Genomic DNA, 17,835 nt, shown 5'->3' with positions numbered 1-17,835 from the left:
CCTTTTGTTGCCCTTGTTGTCTTATTGTTGTAGTTATTATTGTTGTTGTTGTTGGATAGGACAGAGAGAAATGGAGAGAGGAGGGGAAGACAGAGAGGAGGAGAGAAAGATAGACACCTGCAGACCTGCTTCACCACCTGTGAAGCAACTCTCCTGCAGGTGGGGAGCCGGGGTTCAAACCAGGATCCTTATGCCGGTCCAATGATAGTCATATTAAAAAAAAAAATTTTTAATTTATTTATTAATGACAAAGATAGGAGGAGAAAGAGAAAGAGCCAGACATCACTTTGGTACATGTGATGCCAGGGATTGAACTCAGGACCTCCTGTTTGAGAGTCCAATGCTTTATCCACTGCACCAACTCCTGGACCACGTCATACTTCTTTTTAAAATATTTATTTATTTAATTTAATGAGAGAAAGAACATGGGGGGGGCACCAGAACACTGCTCAACTGTGGCTTATGGTGGTGCTTAGGATTGAACCTGGGACTTCAGAGCCTCAGGCATGAAGTTTTTTGGAGAATTATTATGCTTTCTCTGCAGCCCAGACATGCTTCTTTTACACGGTGTTGCTGCACACTAATATATAATTTCTACAAATTATTAAATTTGCTCTACCTGCTAAAAATCTATTATGCAGTTATTAATTTTTCTGAATTAGCAGAGGTAACATGATTTATCATTACAAATTCTTAGGTAAAGAAGTATTTTCCTGTTAAATTACCCTCCTTCAACCATACTTTAAACTTTTTGGTAATATTTTTATTACTGTTCTCATTTTTTCCTGTTTCCTCACAATCAAATATTCCGTGGTCAAAATTAAAATTAAATTAACTTTGAAAATAGATTGGCACATAGAACTAAAAAGTAATTTTGTTAATATGTATGTATATGTGTAAATTTATACACACAAGTATTTATAGATATGTGTACACATACTGTATTTACAATGTAGTTATTTTTATTCTATAAATCAGGATATAAATTTAATTCTAAGAATCCCCATTTTAAACTTAACCTAGAAAGCAAAGAGCCATCAAGTAAGAACTATTTTTATTTTCTATTTGCTTCTTTCACTGTTTACTTCACGGTATTTACTGGCTACTTACTATGCAGGTAATGTGCCTTTCTTTGGGAATATAAAAAAGAATTCAAGTCTGGTTTGATATGCTCACTAAAGTAGAGTCAGCAAATAATGGTAAATTCAGCGTGATAAATGCTTTTGACAGCAAGAATGTACAAAGTACAGTGGAGGCAGAAAAGACATCCAACGAGTATGATCTTGGACAATAGCTTATCCTATGTTTTGCTTTTCTTATCTGGGATATAACATACAGAACATTGTCATGAAGATAAAACTAGAACATTCCCTGATATCATTTAGCATGCAATAAGCTTTAGCTAGAAATTGTGTTGAGTTGGAAATGTGAGAAGGCATCTATTGGGAAATCAGAGATTCTGTGGAAAAGAAAAAGCCATATAAAATTATAGGGGCATTCCACCCCAGAGAATTCACACAGACCTGTATATTGTTTGGTGTAGAAGGTGAAGAACAGGAATGCCACAGAGCTAAGCAGGACTGGATGTGGAGCAAAGGGATCAGTGGAAGGCAACGTGGTCTGCTTAGATGTGCTTTGGAAAAATACATTCTGGTACCTGTTCAACTTTTGAAGGAGGAGCAACAATATAGGCAGGAAAATTAGGAAAGTTCAGGTAGATAATGATGAGAGTTTTGATAATGTGAAAGTAAAGGTAGGCTGAAAGGAGAATTACCTAAAACATAGACTCAATAGTGTGCAATAGTTTTCAAGCAAGGTAAAGAGATAAGAGAAAAATTTAGGATCCTAAGACCCCTGAGTATCTTTTGATGCCACGAACCAGATGTTAAATTACCAAGAGAAACTCTGAAAGGAAAATTCAGGAAATAGCTCTTATGGGAAATAAAAATAAAAATTGACTTGGGTATGAAGGATCTGATTTTTTTAAAAAATTATTATCTTTATTTATTGGATAGAGACAACCAGAAATCGAGAGGGTAGGGGAGATAGATAGGGAAAGAAAGACACCTGCAGCCTGCTTCACCACTTGCAAAGCTTTCCCTCTGCAGGTGGGGACCCAGGGCTTGAACCCAGGTCCTTGAGCACTGTAACATGTGCACTCAACCAGGTGTGCCACCACCAGGTCCCAGATTTGATGTTTTTAAGACATTTCTATAGGGCTCAGGAGATAGCTCAGTGTGTTAGAATGTGGAGATTGTACACCCAAGGTACTGGAGGTTCCAGGTTCAATCCCCTGTACCACCATAAATCAGAACTGAATGGTGCTGTTATTCCTCTCTCTCTCTCTCTCTCTCTCTCTCTCTTTCTCAGTGTGTGTCACTCTCTGTCATAAAAATATATTACTCTCGAGTGTTGAACAGTAGTGCAGCAAGTTAAACACAGGTGGCGCAAAGCACAAGGACCGGTTTAAGAATCCCAGTTTGAGCCCCTGGCTCCCCACCTGCAGGGGAGTCACTTCACAGGTGGTGAAGCAGGTTTGCAGGTGTCTTTCTCTCTCCCTCTCTGTCTTCCCCTCCTCTCTCCATTTCTCTCTGTCCTATCTAATAAGGACAACATCAATAAAGACAACAATAATAACTATAACAACAATGACAAAAACAAGGGCAACAAAAGGAAAATAAATAAAAATTAATCTCTAAAAAAGATATCTGGTTAATGTTCAGTATGTATATATGAGAATTAGAAGCTCAGTAGATTTGTGCTTTATCAGGTAAACCTTTATTTTTATTCTACTATATTTTACTTTCATGCAGTATAGTATGGCATAGATAAATTCAAAAGTACTATATCTTTTTGGCACATTGCTCATCATCCCAGAAGGTCCTTTTGTAGTAATTATTACCGTAGTGTCTACTATTCTGATTTCCTAGTTTTATTTCAGCTCATATTTGCATGATGTTTTCTGACCCTTCCTCTTCAAATTTTCTTTCCCAAAGAATATATTTGGATTGTTTTCCACTTTGTTTCTCAGTTGGGTAATTCAGTACGTTTACAGCCGATAAAGGTAATAATATTATTGGATTTAAGTAGATCACTGCATTTTACAGTTTTACATTTTTTTATTTATGTCTGTACAGGTTCATTTTGAACTAGTATTTTGTTTAAAGTATGGGATTTAGGTTAAATTGTATTTTGCCTCTAGATATTCAATTGCTGTACCATTTGTTGAAAAGACTATCCTTTCTTCACTGAATTGTTTTGTACATTTGGGGGAAGGGAATCAGTTAGACATACTTGTGTGGATCTATTTCTAGGTTCTCTGTTCTTTCCCACTAAATTATGGGTCCACCTCTCTACCAATATCACACCTTATTGATTACTATAGCTATATAGTAAATCTAATATTAGGTAGTTATTCTTCCCACCTTATTTTTCTTTGTTAAGGTTGTTTTAGCTGTTTGAAGGTCTGTGTGTTTTCATATACATTTTAAAATAAGCTTTTATATGCTGTTGAAAATCTTGCTGGAATTTAGATGTGAATTACATTGGGATTTGTGTCAATTTGGAAATAACTGACATCTTTACTATGTTCTGTCTTCCAAGCCATGAACATCTGTCTCATTATTTCTTTAACTCTTCTTTGACTCCTTTGACCATTTTTATTTTTAGCACAGAACCCAATATGTATTCACTAAGTATATACCTAAAGATTTCATTTTCTTTGATGCATCTGTATTTTAAATTCTGGTTTCTCCAATCTCATTGTTAGTATGTAGAATTATGATTGATTTTTATGTAAGTCCTTATAGTGTAAGTTATAGCTGGCATTTAATGTAGATTTCTTGGAATTGTTTGTATCTTGAAATAGTGGCAATTTTGTTTCTAATATTATGCCAAACAATAATGGTGAGAAAAAAATATTTACTTCTTCCTGACTGTAGGAAAAAAGCATTTATTTATTTATTTATTTTACCATTAAGTATTATGTCACCTACTGAACTTTAGAAGAGGTACTTTGTCAAACTGTCAAAATTTCATTCTGTTCCTAGTTAGCTGACATATATATAGCATGAATGTGCCAATTTTTTTTCTCATCCTTTGACCCCATTGACTGATTGACTGATATGATTATATTCCTTTTCCTTCCTTCCTCCCTTTTTTTTTTTTTAACCAGAGCACTGCTTAGTTCTGGCTTATGGTGGTGTAGAAGATTGAACCTGGGACTTCGGAGCCTCAGAGCCTCTTTGCATAACCATTATGTCGCACCAATTATATTCTTTAAGTATTTTTAAACTTTCAAAATTGAAGAGAATGATTCTCATTAAATGTTCTAAAATTGATGGTACATACACAGGAGTTGTCAGTAACATTTAAGTAAAGCAAATTTAATGAAAAGTAACACAGTCCTCCTTCAATTATCCTAATTCTTTATACATTAAATTGCTGCTTTTTCAGTAACTATAGGTACTGCTTAGACTGTGAAATTTAGGTTTATGCATTCCAACTATTACCCATCTAAATGAATATTCTTTTTTTATTTCTTTATTGGGGGATTTACAGTACAATAGTTTGTATATACATAACATTTCCACATAACAATACAACCCCCAATATGTTCTGTTATATTCCAGGACCTGAACCCTCCCCTCCACACCAGAGTCTTTTACTTTGGTACAATATACCACTAAATGAATATTCTTAATTAAATTATACTGAATATCAAAGTAAGATATTTAAAATGATTCAAATTGAGTGAAATTGCTAAAATCAAACAAATAAACAAGTAGGTTACATAAACCATAAGCTTGTTTTTTTATAACATTAATAATAATGCCTAAAATTATGTACATGTTTTAGGTAAGAGAATAAAATGATAAATCCATTTTACATTTATAGAAAAAGACAAAAGAGATTCAGCTGAAATCTAGTTGAATTGTTTTTAGATGAATTCATTGCTTTAGAACAGTTGTATACTACAGCTTTGTAAATCACAGTAAGACTCATCCAGAGAAAGGATTATAGAACTGAGCCCTGCTTCCCTGTGTGGTTGAAAGGAAGCTTTCAGTGCACTCCCATTTCCCTAAGGCAACAGCTTCAGATGAGTCTATGTTTTGCTTCCTGTGCTTCCTTCAACTACAGACTAAAGCCCCAGCTGGCTTACTGAGAACAGGAAGAAGTCCATTTTTGTCTGTAAGGATGGTTCACTATCTGCTATCTGCCTAAGTGGTAGATGTCCAGAGAGAGCTAGAGAGCCAGTCCCAAAGACCTCATCAAAATGTCAGCCCCCCATGTAATATCAGCCACAAAAATGTCAGTTCTCAAGGTAACTGCTTAGAAATGTTTGGATCCTCTAAAGTTTTCAAGATGCTTTTTCTCTGATACAACTATAATATTTCTTAACTTCATCAGATTTATCATAGCTTGAGTTTTACTTTGAAGTTTAATAGTTGGAGGGAAATGCCTTCAGATTCAGTTACTACTGGTTTTTGTTTGTTTGTTTTTCCCCTTTTGTTGCCCTTGTTCGTTGCTGCCATTATTATTATTGTTGTTGTCATTGCTGTCATTATTGTTGGATAGGACAGAGAGAAATGGAGAGAGGAGGGGAAGACAGAGAGGAAGACAGAAAGATAGACACCTGCAGACCTGCTTCACTGCCTGTGAGGTGACCGCTCTGCAGGTGGGGAGCCGGGGGCTGGAACCTTGAGCTCATCCTTTCGCTTTGCACTATGTGTGCTTAACCAGGGCACTATCGCCTGACCCCCAACTACTGTTTTTTAAATTAAGTAAAATCTTACTGCTAACTAAGTGTTTATAGTTCCAGTACTTTTTAGCCAAACTTTTGTCTGTGTCTCTGAAGAAAAAAAAAAAGAAGAAGAAGAAGAAGAAATACAATGAAATGAAAAACAGCTCTCTGTTAGGAAGTGTTACCAGCTAGGGGCAGGAGGTTAGTGACCTTTGTTCTCAGACTCTGGGAGTGAGTCATTACACTGGGAAGTGTCCTTACAGAGTGCTTCTAAAACAGCTTGACTGATGAATTAGGTGGTGCATGGTAAAAAGCTGTCTGGTAACAGGAAAGACGATGGATTGATGATGGATTGATGATGCTTAACAACAAGGTCAAGCTTAGGGCCTTATACTTGTAAACAAACAACAACAACAACAACAATAAAAACCCTGAAACTATCTAAATAGTAAACAGGTAGGGCCAGGAAGATAGTGCCATCAGTAGTGCAACAGATTTTCATGCTGGAGACATCAAAGATCCCAAATTCAATTCCCAGTAACACCACAAGCCAGAGGTGAACAGTACTCTGGTAAAATATATATGTGTGTGTGTTATTTTTTTCATGAAATTATTTATGAATTTTTATGAAACTATTTCATAGTCGCAGAGTCCCCTCTTGGTTTTTTCCCATGTATCAAACAGTGGTTGAAATAAAGAAAAGTAAAGTAGCAATATGCTTTTTGATTAAAAAAAATCCTTTGTGAATATTCTCTATTATATTTCTCCCAAAACATACCTTTCCATTTTGCCAGAAGAGGAGCAGAAAGATAGAGAACCTGAACCATGTTTAAACAAAATAGAGGCAATTAGAGCGATTGTCACCATTTCCTTAATCCCACTTGTATTACATACTCATAATATTACATAAATATTATAAATTACATATTTTACTCGTATAATGCTCTACTGAACTGTTTAGGCCAGGATTACTTATTAGTTTTCCATTTCCTTTCCTATCTGTATGTTTATGAATTAAGCAGTGAGCTCTACTAGGGTTTGATAACTCAAAAAGGTTATTAGTATGTTAGTCAGGTATTGCCATACTGATGCCTCATAGCAAGTCATGCAAAAGTCAGAAGATCATGCCTAGTACATTCACTGTCACTATGACTGTGCAAACTGGAGGACATGTCTGTATTCCAGGCTGTGGATTGATTGTGCTTAGCTCCAAAGTTCAGGCTAGGTTCAGATCTGTTCCACATGAATCTACTTTTCTTTTTCACTGTCAGTTACCCAGGGCACAAGCTCTGGTGAATCACTGATGTACAAGGACCAAGACAGGAAACAAACCCACAGAAGACCTCTTGCTACTTCATGACCACTAATGTCCCACTGGAAAGGTAGTTCACACTGCCAAAACCCACATCAGGTAAACAGAAAAAGGGACCCAATCCATCTGTTGTATCACCAGTGAATGGAAGCAAAGAGCTAAGTATCATTCAGTCTCTGCCGACACAGGCCAACAATTTCCCCCTCAAAACATGCATTTCCATTTCCATGTTGCCATAAGAGGAGCAGAGAAGTAAGTATGGATTCTTCCTTGGAGAGAGGATGTGTTTACTTTTCACAATAATATCTGTTATAGTAGCAGCAGTAGCATTGGTACTTCTCCCACCTCAATACTACATCTGTTTTCTTGAATAGTAAACCAGTATTTAATTGACTAACATGTTTATCAATTTGACAATACCCTGTGGTTCTTCCTTGCTTTGTCAGTAAGCTTAAGTGCTCTTCTTAAGGAATGATCAGTCGACACTGGAATAAAAGTTGTACAAAATCCAGTTCTTTTTATGGGTTGCAGTCCTGTTTCATATGAACAGACTTATACACTGCAGCACTGCATTTGTTTTGGTTTCTGAATAACTTTGTTGTAGGTTCCATCTGTGGATGCAGCAGAGACTTGAGCCTTTGAAAACATTTAAATTCAAGAAAGTGTCTGACTGTATAATAATCTGTAGTTTTTATGGTTTAGAAGCCATAGGCAGGGCAGCCTGACCTACTGAAAATACACCATCGTGCAATAACACTGAACATTCGATATCCTTTGCATATCAAAGACCTCTGGGTAGGGCTGCCATTGTTTGCAATTCTTACCCAAAATTGAAGTCCAAAGTCTTTGCGCCCCCTATTGTTCAAAGTGATCCCTTCACTTCTAACAGATAAGCAAGAGAAACGGCAAATAAAAGGCCTGTGCTAGTGAAATTTAGTTTTCAGAACAAGTAATGAATGATCTATCTATATTTATGTAGAATGCAAACTTTATGAATATTATTCTGAGTGTCTAGTTTATTGCTGTTCCCACTGTTTCTTTCAAAATTGTCAATAGCTTTTTTTTTCTTTCCTTTTATGTTCTTATTGTTTCTAAAAATATGTTCCCAGCTAAAAGTCTAGGATATGCAACAGACAAAATCCCATCTCTGGGGGCCAGGTGGCAGCACACCTGGTTAAGTGCACATACTACAATGCACAAGGACCTGGGTTCAAGCCTCTGGTCCCCACCTGCAGGGGGGAAGCTTCACAAGTGGTGAAGCAGGGCTGCAGGTTTTTCTCTGTCTCTCTGACTCTCCTCTCCTCTCAATTTCTCTGTCTCTATCCAATAATAAATAAATAATTGAAAAAATCCTATCTCTTCAGTATTTTTTTTGTTCTACATTTTTTATAGTAGATCACTTCATCATCTAGGGTATTCTTTATTTCTCTTTTATATTCTTTATTCCAAATTTTGATGTTTTTACTTCAAAGTAGACTTTTTAAAAAAAAAAGTCACTTAAATTTTTTATTACCTTTATTTATTGGATAGAGACAGACAGAAATTGAGAGGGTAGGAGGAGGAAGGGGGAGAAAGAGAGCCACTTGAAGCACTGTTTTACCACTTGCACAGGTTTTTCCCCTGCAGGTGGGGACCGGGGGGCTCAAAATGGGGTCCTTGTGCACTGTGACATGTGTGCTCAACCAGGTATGGCACCACCTGGCCCTCAGAGTAGATTTTTTTCCCTCCAACTAATTTATCTACCTTCAACTCTCCATTCTTTTTGGAAAATAAAATAAAACATGGTGTATGATTAATTTAAACTGGAGTATAGTGTTAAATGTCTCTCAAGATCTTTCCACTGTTTAAATAAAAGATCTGTTGAAATCCAGTTTTCTTGGTGGTGGCTAAATTATTTAATAAGTTAAAATTTCAATCTTATAGTGTTCATAAAACCAGAGCATAGAGGTGGAACATAATAGTTCCTACCATTTTCCTTGTGAAAAATGTGCTATTTTGTATAACACTGGGTTTTCCAAGGCTAGAATAAGGTATAATAAATTACATTCACACTTATAAAAATGCACATGGGGCCTAAGCTGGTGAGCCACTTTCCTGCGCAGCTCCATACAACAAGGGGGGGCCTGGAAGGTGGAAGAGGAAACGAATTGAGAAGCAAAGTCACCTGAGGACAGCTCTTGCAGGCGCCTTCAGAAACTCTGCAAACAGTCTGGTCACCTTCATCCAAGTCAGAAAGTAAAAATGATGAGGGTGTTTTAAACTTTCCACATAAACAAACAAACTAAACCTTAAGATGTGCTCTCTTTGACCTGCATAGTAAAGTGCTTGTTTTAACACAGGGCCTCAGCAAGGATGTGGTGGTTACCTCAGAGCTACAAGTCACACCTTTGCCTCTCCTGATGCTGATCAGAATGGAAGATATGACAAGAACCTGGATTGCATATGGTTCATAATAGCACCTGTAGGCAAGATAATTAAGCTCACCTTCAATACATTTGCTCTGGAGGCAGCAACCACCTTGCAAAGGTGCCTGTATGATTATGTAAAGGTAAGACTACTGTATTTCTTAGAAGTTTTCTAATCCAAAACCTTTACATAGTATACTCTAGCTTTTACTACACAGGAAGTCCTGAAAATCACGAGGAGAATAACTCAAAATTTTTAAATGCCCTGTTCTTTAATGATGTCACATATAACATTACTGAGGAACTACCTTAGCATCAAACTAATCATTAATACAGATGACTCAAAAAATTCGAGTAGCTTTTCATGTTAGCTTAAGATTTACTGTTTATCCATGCCTTATCAAGAGATGATTTGTGGGAAGATGGACTGTGTGGAGAGACTCAAAGGACCTTTGAAAACTCCTAAGATAAATGAGAACTTCTGTATGCCAATTATGCCACCCTTTAGTTCTTAGTCAACTTTTTTGTGGGGCGATCATTGATTTATAGGAAATATAGTTGTTGTTTTTGGTTTTCTGCAAACACCCTCACCCCCAGTCTAGTTCCTCCTCCACCATATTTATTTATTTGATAAGGCACAGAGAAATTGAGAGGGGAAAGAAAGAGAGGGAGAAAGAGATACCTGTATCACTGCTTCATCCCTAGTGAAGTTCCCTCACCCCCACTCCACAGGTGGGGACTTTGGGCTTGATTTTTCTATTTTGAAAATGTGTATGTACATTTTATAATAAGTTTAATGTGAAAAAGATTTCAGTTCTGAAGTCCCAGTAAAAGTAAAGCAAGAAATTTTGACTGTTTAATATGAAATTACTGTGTCTATCAGACTTTTTGAATTCAGATCAAAAATATCAATTAAGTAGCATCCGTGAACACATAACAACTGTACTTTCAGAGTGAGGAAACAAAGATGGAAAATGTTGGCCTATCAGGAGTTTGAATGTGGACAGTTAAGGGATATATTGGAGTCAATAGTAAGCGATTCAGGACAGTCAACATTAAGTGCTGACTGGTGCATTGGACCCACCCTTAAAGTCATGTGCAAATTTAAAAGGTGTGTGTGTGGGGGGTATGGTAATATAATGTGGTCAAGAAAGGCTGCATGAAATGAGGGAAAGCTTGTTTTCATCAGGTGAGAAAGCATACACGTTGGAACTATGTGCTCTTAAAAAGTGAAGAAGCTGATTTCACTGGAGGAGGAGAATACTTAAAAGCAACAAGAATTTATACTGCCTAGGTGGACAAACACCCAGATCACAAATGCACTTCAAAAATTGAACTGATGGATTTAGATTTCATGAATTAAGTGTTTGAAGGTTCTCCAGTGAGTGATTTGATGAGGACAGTGTTTAAGGAATATGGATCTGGAAGAATTGTAGGTGGACAGTAAAAGAGGGGGAGAGTCTAAAATTAGGACCCTAGGGAAAGGTGACCAGTAGGTAAACAGGGTCTGACACTGGCTTGCAGAGTTGGTAGTGATGACAAACCTGTTGAAGAGAAACTTGAAGTTCAAAAATTTTAAACAAACTGGGAACCTAGGAGATGACTCACCTAGTACAGTCTGAGTCTTACTGTGTGTAAGGCTCTGGGTTTGAGCCCTGGTACCACATGGGAGCACTGTGGATGACATTATGGGAGCTCTGTGGATGGTAGACCAGTACTTTGGTGTCTCTCCTCCCTCTGTATTGCCCCTTCTCTCTCTAAAATAATAATAATAATAAGGAAGAACTGGGTGTGAAGACATATCCACCACTGAGCAGGGCAGTGGCGCACCAGGTTAAGTGCACATAGTACAGAACGCAAGGACCCACGTAAGGATCCCATTTTGAGCCCCTGGTTCCATATCTGCAGGAGGGTGGGGGTGTCAGTTCACAAGTTGTGAAGCAGGTCTGCAGGTGTCCATCTTTCTCCCTCTCTATCTTGGGGAGGATAGATGGCCAATACCATTAAATTGTAAACTAGAGGCTGAAAAAGGTGAAGATGAGGAAAAAGTTCATTATATTGAATGACAATTATTTAAATAAAGCATTGACCATATCAGAGGGAGTTCCTGAAAGACTGGAGATAATGCTATTTCAGACTGAACTTTACATATGATGACCGAAAGGACCAGAGCAGCAAAAAGCAGCAGGTGATTTTACATAAATGCAACAAGCTGTCAGGGTACATAACATGACTCAAATTCAGTCTCATCTCCTTGCTGTTCCACCTTTTAAAATTCAAACAAAAAATTAACCACATACTCTTAATTACCTTGCAAGGCTGTTTGAAGGATAAAGATGTTACTGTGAGAGTGTTCTCAGCACTGATCCCCCAACCTCGGACCCATGTAGGTCCACGTGGGCATGAAGACTAAGGAATTTCCTTTTCTTAGAATTTTAGAAATGACTGATTGATCCACCATTTAGAATTTGAATTCATATGTAATTTAACATTTATATTATTTGTATTATATTTAATGTTTAATACTTTAATATTAATAGTTAATTAGAATTTTGTAATTTATATTTACTGTTATAATGAGGTATAGATTCCTGTAGAATGTTTTTGGATGGTCCTTCTAGGAGGGACAGTAACCACATTTGTTTTCAGATTCACTTATTTGAGTGTGATTTAATCATTTCATTAAATAGCTAGTGACTTTCTCAGTCACTCCAAAACATTCAAAGTAGAGATAGCAATCTCAAAACCAAGGAGTTATTTTTCAGCTTAAAAATTAAAAGTCCTTGAAAAAGAGAAATTATGTTCAAGTCTACTTTTGTCTTGCCTCATGGACAAACAATTTCCCTGAATTGGTAGCTTTTCCAGATTATGCTAAACTGGTAGAACAAAGAGCAGTCCTTGGAATGTGAAGCTGGCAGAATCTTTAGTAAAGAGATCTTTAATAAAGAGATTAAAGAGAATCTTTAATAAAGAGATAAATAAGATATTTGATTCCTTTTAGACTGCTTCTTGGTTACTCAAATCACTATCTAGAAAAGCTAATTTAATTAAATCTTAGAGGTAAACATATTCAAATGAAACTATGCTAATTCCATCATTTGTTCATAGTGTTATCACTATTATTGTTGAAAGAGTAACTTGGAAAGTTATTGAGATAGTGGCATTTTGTAGTGAACTGTGTATTTCACTGCACCCTTGCTGCTGAAATTAGCATGACACCCACTCCATGAAGAGTCATGTGGTGTGATGATGCCTGTGACATGGTTCCCAGTGCATGAGTTGTGGAATGTTCAAAATATCGCTTCTCAAAAAAAACTGTAGAGAAGGTTGACATGTGAACATATAAATGATTGGACAACTTGACAGAAACAAGCGTGAATCACATAGTAGATCAGAAAAGAATACAGATGGCTTCATCTGAGGTTTAAGAAAGGTTCCTCCATGGGGTGGTAAGCCTGAGTTTTGGAGAAACATCAAAGAAGCTTGTTTTCTCTAGGATCATCTGCCTCCAAAAGGGAAGGGAAGGGGTAGTGGAAGGGGTAGTCGAGGGCATCAGGAAACAACTGGCTGATTAGTTACGCCACTCCTCTTGGGGTGAACAGTGAATACACTGGTGAAGTAACCTCAGGATATTGCCCTGAACTGGTTTCTCAGTCAAGGACTATGTAAATAAGTGGAAAAGGGAGAGTCCTTTCCTTTCCTAAAATGCTTTAACCATGCTTCCTTGACTCTCTGAAGGAAAATCGTCTTTGCTATTCCTTTTCAAAAATCAGTATACTGTATTAGATGCAAGGAGGAGAAATAAAAGGGAAGTATAGAAGATAGTGCTGATTCTGCATTGCAGACAGAGGTTTTCTTTCTTTGTTTTTGTTTTTGTCAACAGTGAATTGCATATTCATCAGTGATCTCCATCAGTTGTCTATTTAAAACTTCCAACTCAAAACTCCCATAGACGACGGTGCAGCTGCCCTTATGTGACTTGTACAGAGCTTCATAGATTGACCTAAATCCCACTTCTGTCCATCCCCCATCTCCTCCACACTGAACAGTGGAGAAGCCCCTATTACCTCCATGGCCTTCCACTCCCTATTCTGCTTATTAGTTTGGGCTTGCTCTTCCCCTTTTGTGAGCCTGAAAAATCTTGCATATTTTTTTATAACTGGTTCAGATGTCCATGTGAACACCACAGCTGGGTGCCTCTAGGACGTTCACACTGCCAGAAAATGGAACCCAGGACCTTGTGCATGCACAGTACTCCTGAGTAGCCTCCAGGCACAAATGTTTTCTTTTTTTTCTATTTTTAAGGGGGTTGGGAGGGACATACAGAGAAAAAGGAGAAACACCAAACCATTGCCTCAGATCCACAGAGCTTCCACAGTGCCATGCAGGGATGTCACATGTGGTGCCAGGGCTCAAACCCAGAGTTTCAAGTGTGCTTGAGGGTAGGGTCTGTCGTGCCTTACTCTCATCCAACTCCCCTTGATTACATTTAATTCTTTATTCATAACACTTGTTTTTCATTGTGTCTTAGTCACATGAAAAACTGTATGTACATATATATGTCTGTATACATATCTAATTGCTACAAAGGTTATTGTTGGAACTTGATGCTGACAGTCATTTTCTTTTTTCACTTTTGATAGAGACAGAGAGAAATGGAGAGGGGAGGGAGATAGAAAGAGGAGGAGACAAAGAGACACTTGCCATTCGTGAATCCACACACACACAGGTTAGGATGAGGGCTTGAACCTGGGTTCTTATGTATAGTGACATGTGCACTCTACTGGGGGTACCACCACTGCCCAGCCCCCAAAATGATAATTTTAACATGTTGAAATTATACACTTAGTAAAAGTCTATAAATTTAAATATGACCCACAAACTAAGCAAACACAACTATTTAATTATGGATCTCCCTTAACAGTGAATCTCAAACCAGGCAAGGGAAGTACCTTAGAACATCCTTGTCTACACAGGAGCAGAGGAGTGGCACACAGCAACCTAGGATAAAAAACATGCTTATATGAATGTAATTATAAAGGCTAAAATAATTATAATAAAATTTAACTGGCTTACCAGGAAAATTACATTACCTTGAACATGGCAAATTCATTTTTGTATAATGTGAAGGGATTAGGTTATCCAACCCTCAAATCTTTTAAATTGACTGAAGCCATATTTCAAAGGAAAGACAGTGCCATCTAGTGATCAATTAATTTTTTTCAGTTTGTTTTGAAGTAACAGTCTTAGCCATTTCTATAAGTAATTTTATTCTTCTCATCTTATAATAATGTTAGTGGTCATGGAAATTACGAGGTTCACTACACACTATGCAACACTATGTTACAAATTCAATGTTTAGGTTTATACAGAGATAGGACTTTTAGAAATATAATAAAGATATCTTCACTAGAGAAAGCTTTGTTTTCTGGTAATAAGTTTGAGAGAAATCCTAGCACACTCTGGTCAGATGTAGATCAAAAACTCCCATGATGGGACATTGCTCTGAGTGCTCATGATACTACCTAAAATAACCAAAATCTTACATTCTTGTTGGAAAAAAAAAAAAGTAAAAATCCTATTAAAAAGCTACATGGGGTGTGGAGGGCCAAGAAGAATAGTATAGTGATTATGTACAAAGTTTCTCATGCCTGAGGTTCTGAAGTACCAGGATCAATCCCAGCACCACAGTAAGCCAGCTATATACTTAGTTACAGTAAGAAAATAGGATGGGGGTTCCCCCAATAAAGAAATTTTAAAAAAGGGAAAAAGGAAGGAAGAAAGGAAGAAAGGAAGAAAGGAAGAAAGGAAGAAAGAAAGAAAGAAAGAAAGAAAGAAAGAAAGAGGAAAATAGGACGGGGGTAGGGGCAAGTGTCAGTGCACTGGGGAGAACAAACATCTTACCATGCACAAGTACACTGAGTTCGAGCCCCAGTCTCTACCTGTAGGAGGGGAAACTTCTTGAGTGGGGAAGCTGTGCTGCAGGTCTTTGTTCTCTGTCTCTCCCCTTTCTCTCAATTTCTGTCTGACTCTATCAAATAAGCGAGCAAATAAATAAATAAAATCATTTTTAAAAATAGGACATTAAGGCTAAAGGTCACTGTTGGAGTGGGCTCTTGGAGGGGGTGGTCTTTGAGCAAAGACCTGATGACGTGAGGAGTGGCAACAGGAGATCAGCAGCAGGGCAGCAGGAGAGGTCTGGGGGCAGACACAGGCCACCCCAGGTGGAGGACTCCAGATTACCCTAAAGGTTTGGGGTTTGCTCTTGTGTAATGGAAAGCCAGGACAGCACTTCAGACAGAGCAAAAAGAGTACCTCATTTCAGTCTGCAAGCTGGTTGGTAGCTCCCAGTGTCTGCTGTGAAAGCAGATTGACCAGGAAGATGTTTGGAGTTTTTGTGTCAGTAAATGTTACCATGTTTATGAAGGTAAAAGAGGATGGTGGGAGCAATGGGGATGGAGGCCTCTGTTCACACTTTAAAGAAAGATAACTGATTTGAGGAAGGGAAGGGAGAGCTTGGAGTCAAGGCTGATTGAAGTTTGGAGTTTGAGCCGTTTATTGGTACAGAGGAGACTTGGAGAGAATAGATTGGATTGGAAGGGGTGGGAAGTGGAAGAGAAGAATCAGAACTCTCATTTATGCATTTGATATTAAATAGACACCTTTTTTTTTCCTCTAGAGTAACTGGGGCTGGGTGCCAGCACTAGGAATCCACTGCTCCTGGCGGCCTTCTTTTTTTACATTATTGTTGTTGCTGTTGTTGGATAAGACAGAGGGAAATTGAGAGAAGAGGGGAAGACAGAGAGGGGAAAAGAAAGACACCTATAGACCTGCTTCACCACTTGCAAAGTGACCCCTCCCGCCCCCTTCCCCCTGCATATGGGGGAAGACTTGAACTGGGATCCTTGCGTGGCTCCATGCACTTAACCTGGTACGCTGCCGCCCCGCCCTCTGGTGGACATCTTTTATGTGCAACACTTCTGAAAACTGGAGGCAGCCATGGCCAGAAGAGACAACTGTCTGATGCTTTTGTCACATTTGTATTATTTTACAGGGAAGTACCAAGAAATAAATAGGTGATGGATAGATGATAAATAAATATCCATGGATGTATGCACATGTAGAATTAATACATGATCTAAAGGGAAAAAATCAAGGATAAGGGGCAATGGGGAGAGTTTACTTTGAGCTGGTCATATTTTTTAATTTTATTTAACTTATTTATAAAATAAAACATAGAAAATATCAAAAACCATAGGATTAAAGTGGTAAAATTCCATACATGTCCCACCACCAGAGTTCCATATCCTATCCCCTCCCCTGGAAACTTTCCTATTCTCTATCTCAGAGTATGGACCCGGGATCATCATGGGGTGCAGAAAGTGGAAGATCTGGCTTCTGTAATTGTTTCTCTACTGAACATGGATGTTGACAGATCAATTCATACTCCCAGCCTGTCTCTCTCTTTCCCTAGTGGGGTGGGGCTCTCAAGAGATAGGGTTCCAAAGTACATTGGTGAGGTCCTCTGCCCAGGGAAGTCAGGTTTGCATCACGGTTTGCATCTGCAAGTTGGTGTCTGAAAGAGCATTAAGATATAAAGAAGAACAAATTGATAATCTGGAACCTAAAGGCATAAATATAGCAGGTGGGAGTTTGGGTCTCCATTTTGGAAAAAGTTAGTAGTTCTGTTTTAGGTATATTTTAAAGGTCCATGACTACTAATTTTTGCCTGAGCCAGATAGCTAACATGCAGGTGGGCTAAAGATATTATCTGGGGAGATGGTGTCAGAGTTGGAAATAGGACTAGAAAGTTGGATCAGAGAAGACAGTAGCTGCCAAATCTGGGTAAAGTATATAAATACCTTTAACTGTAAATCCCATCAATTTGATCTAGGGCCTACACTCAGTGCAGGAGCCTGTGTAATCTCTGCATCCCTATAGGTCTGAGCTTGTATTCAATGGTCATAGCTAGGAAAATTCTAGACTGCAACCATTGCTGGACCCATTTTCCTTGAGTGGTAGAGGACTTTGGCCCAACCTCCCTTCCGAGAATGGGGCAGTGCCTACCATTGTTGATCCACATTGAGGGAAATGTCCTGTAGGGGCCCACAGTAGGGTCCATTATGTTGTTCCTGATGGGGGGAGCTGGTCATATTTGAATAAAGACCAGAAGGAATGCATGTAAGGGGGCCGGGAGGTATGTCCATGTATAGAACATTCCAGGCACAAGGAATAGCAGATGCAATGGGCACCAGGCAGGAATATGCCTAGTTTGCTGACAGACTACATAAACCTCTTGGGGCCAGTGAGGTGCCAGGTCAGAATGCCAAGGGTGGAGTGGAGGTCAGGCTACAGCAATGGCTTCACCTTCTAAA

At 38.2% G+C, this 17,835-nt stretch overlaps 1 protein-coding gene across 1 annotated transcript in view; it reads left to right on the top strand.

The window, feature by feature from the left end:
- Window positions 1-17,835, top strand: part of CUBN (cubilin) — a 289,660-nt gene that overhangs the window by 259,044 nt on the left and 12,781 nt on the right. The window contains exon 60 of the mRNA XM_060192232.1: window positions 9,395-9,603. Within this exon, the coding sequence (XP_060048215.1) occupies window positions 9,395-9,603 (209 nt within the window). The remainder of the gene's footprint in view (window positions 1-9,394; window positions 9,604-17,835) is intronic.

Source organism: Erinaceus europaeus, chromosome 6 (assembly GCF_950295315.1).
Source record: "Erinaceus europaeus chromosome 6, mEriEur2.1, whole genome shotgun sequence".
NCBI lineage: Eukaryota > Metazoa > Chordata > Mammalia > Eulipotyphla > Erinaceidae > Erinaceus > Erinaceus europaeus.
This window is presented reverse-complemented; position numbering and strand designations above follow the sequence as displayed.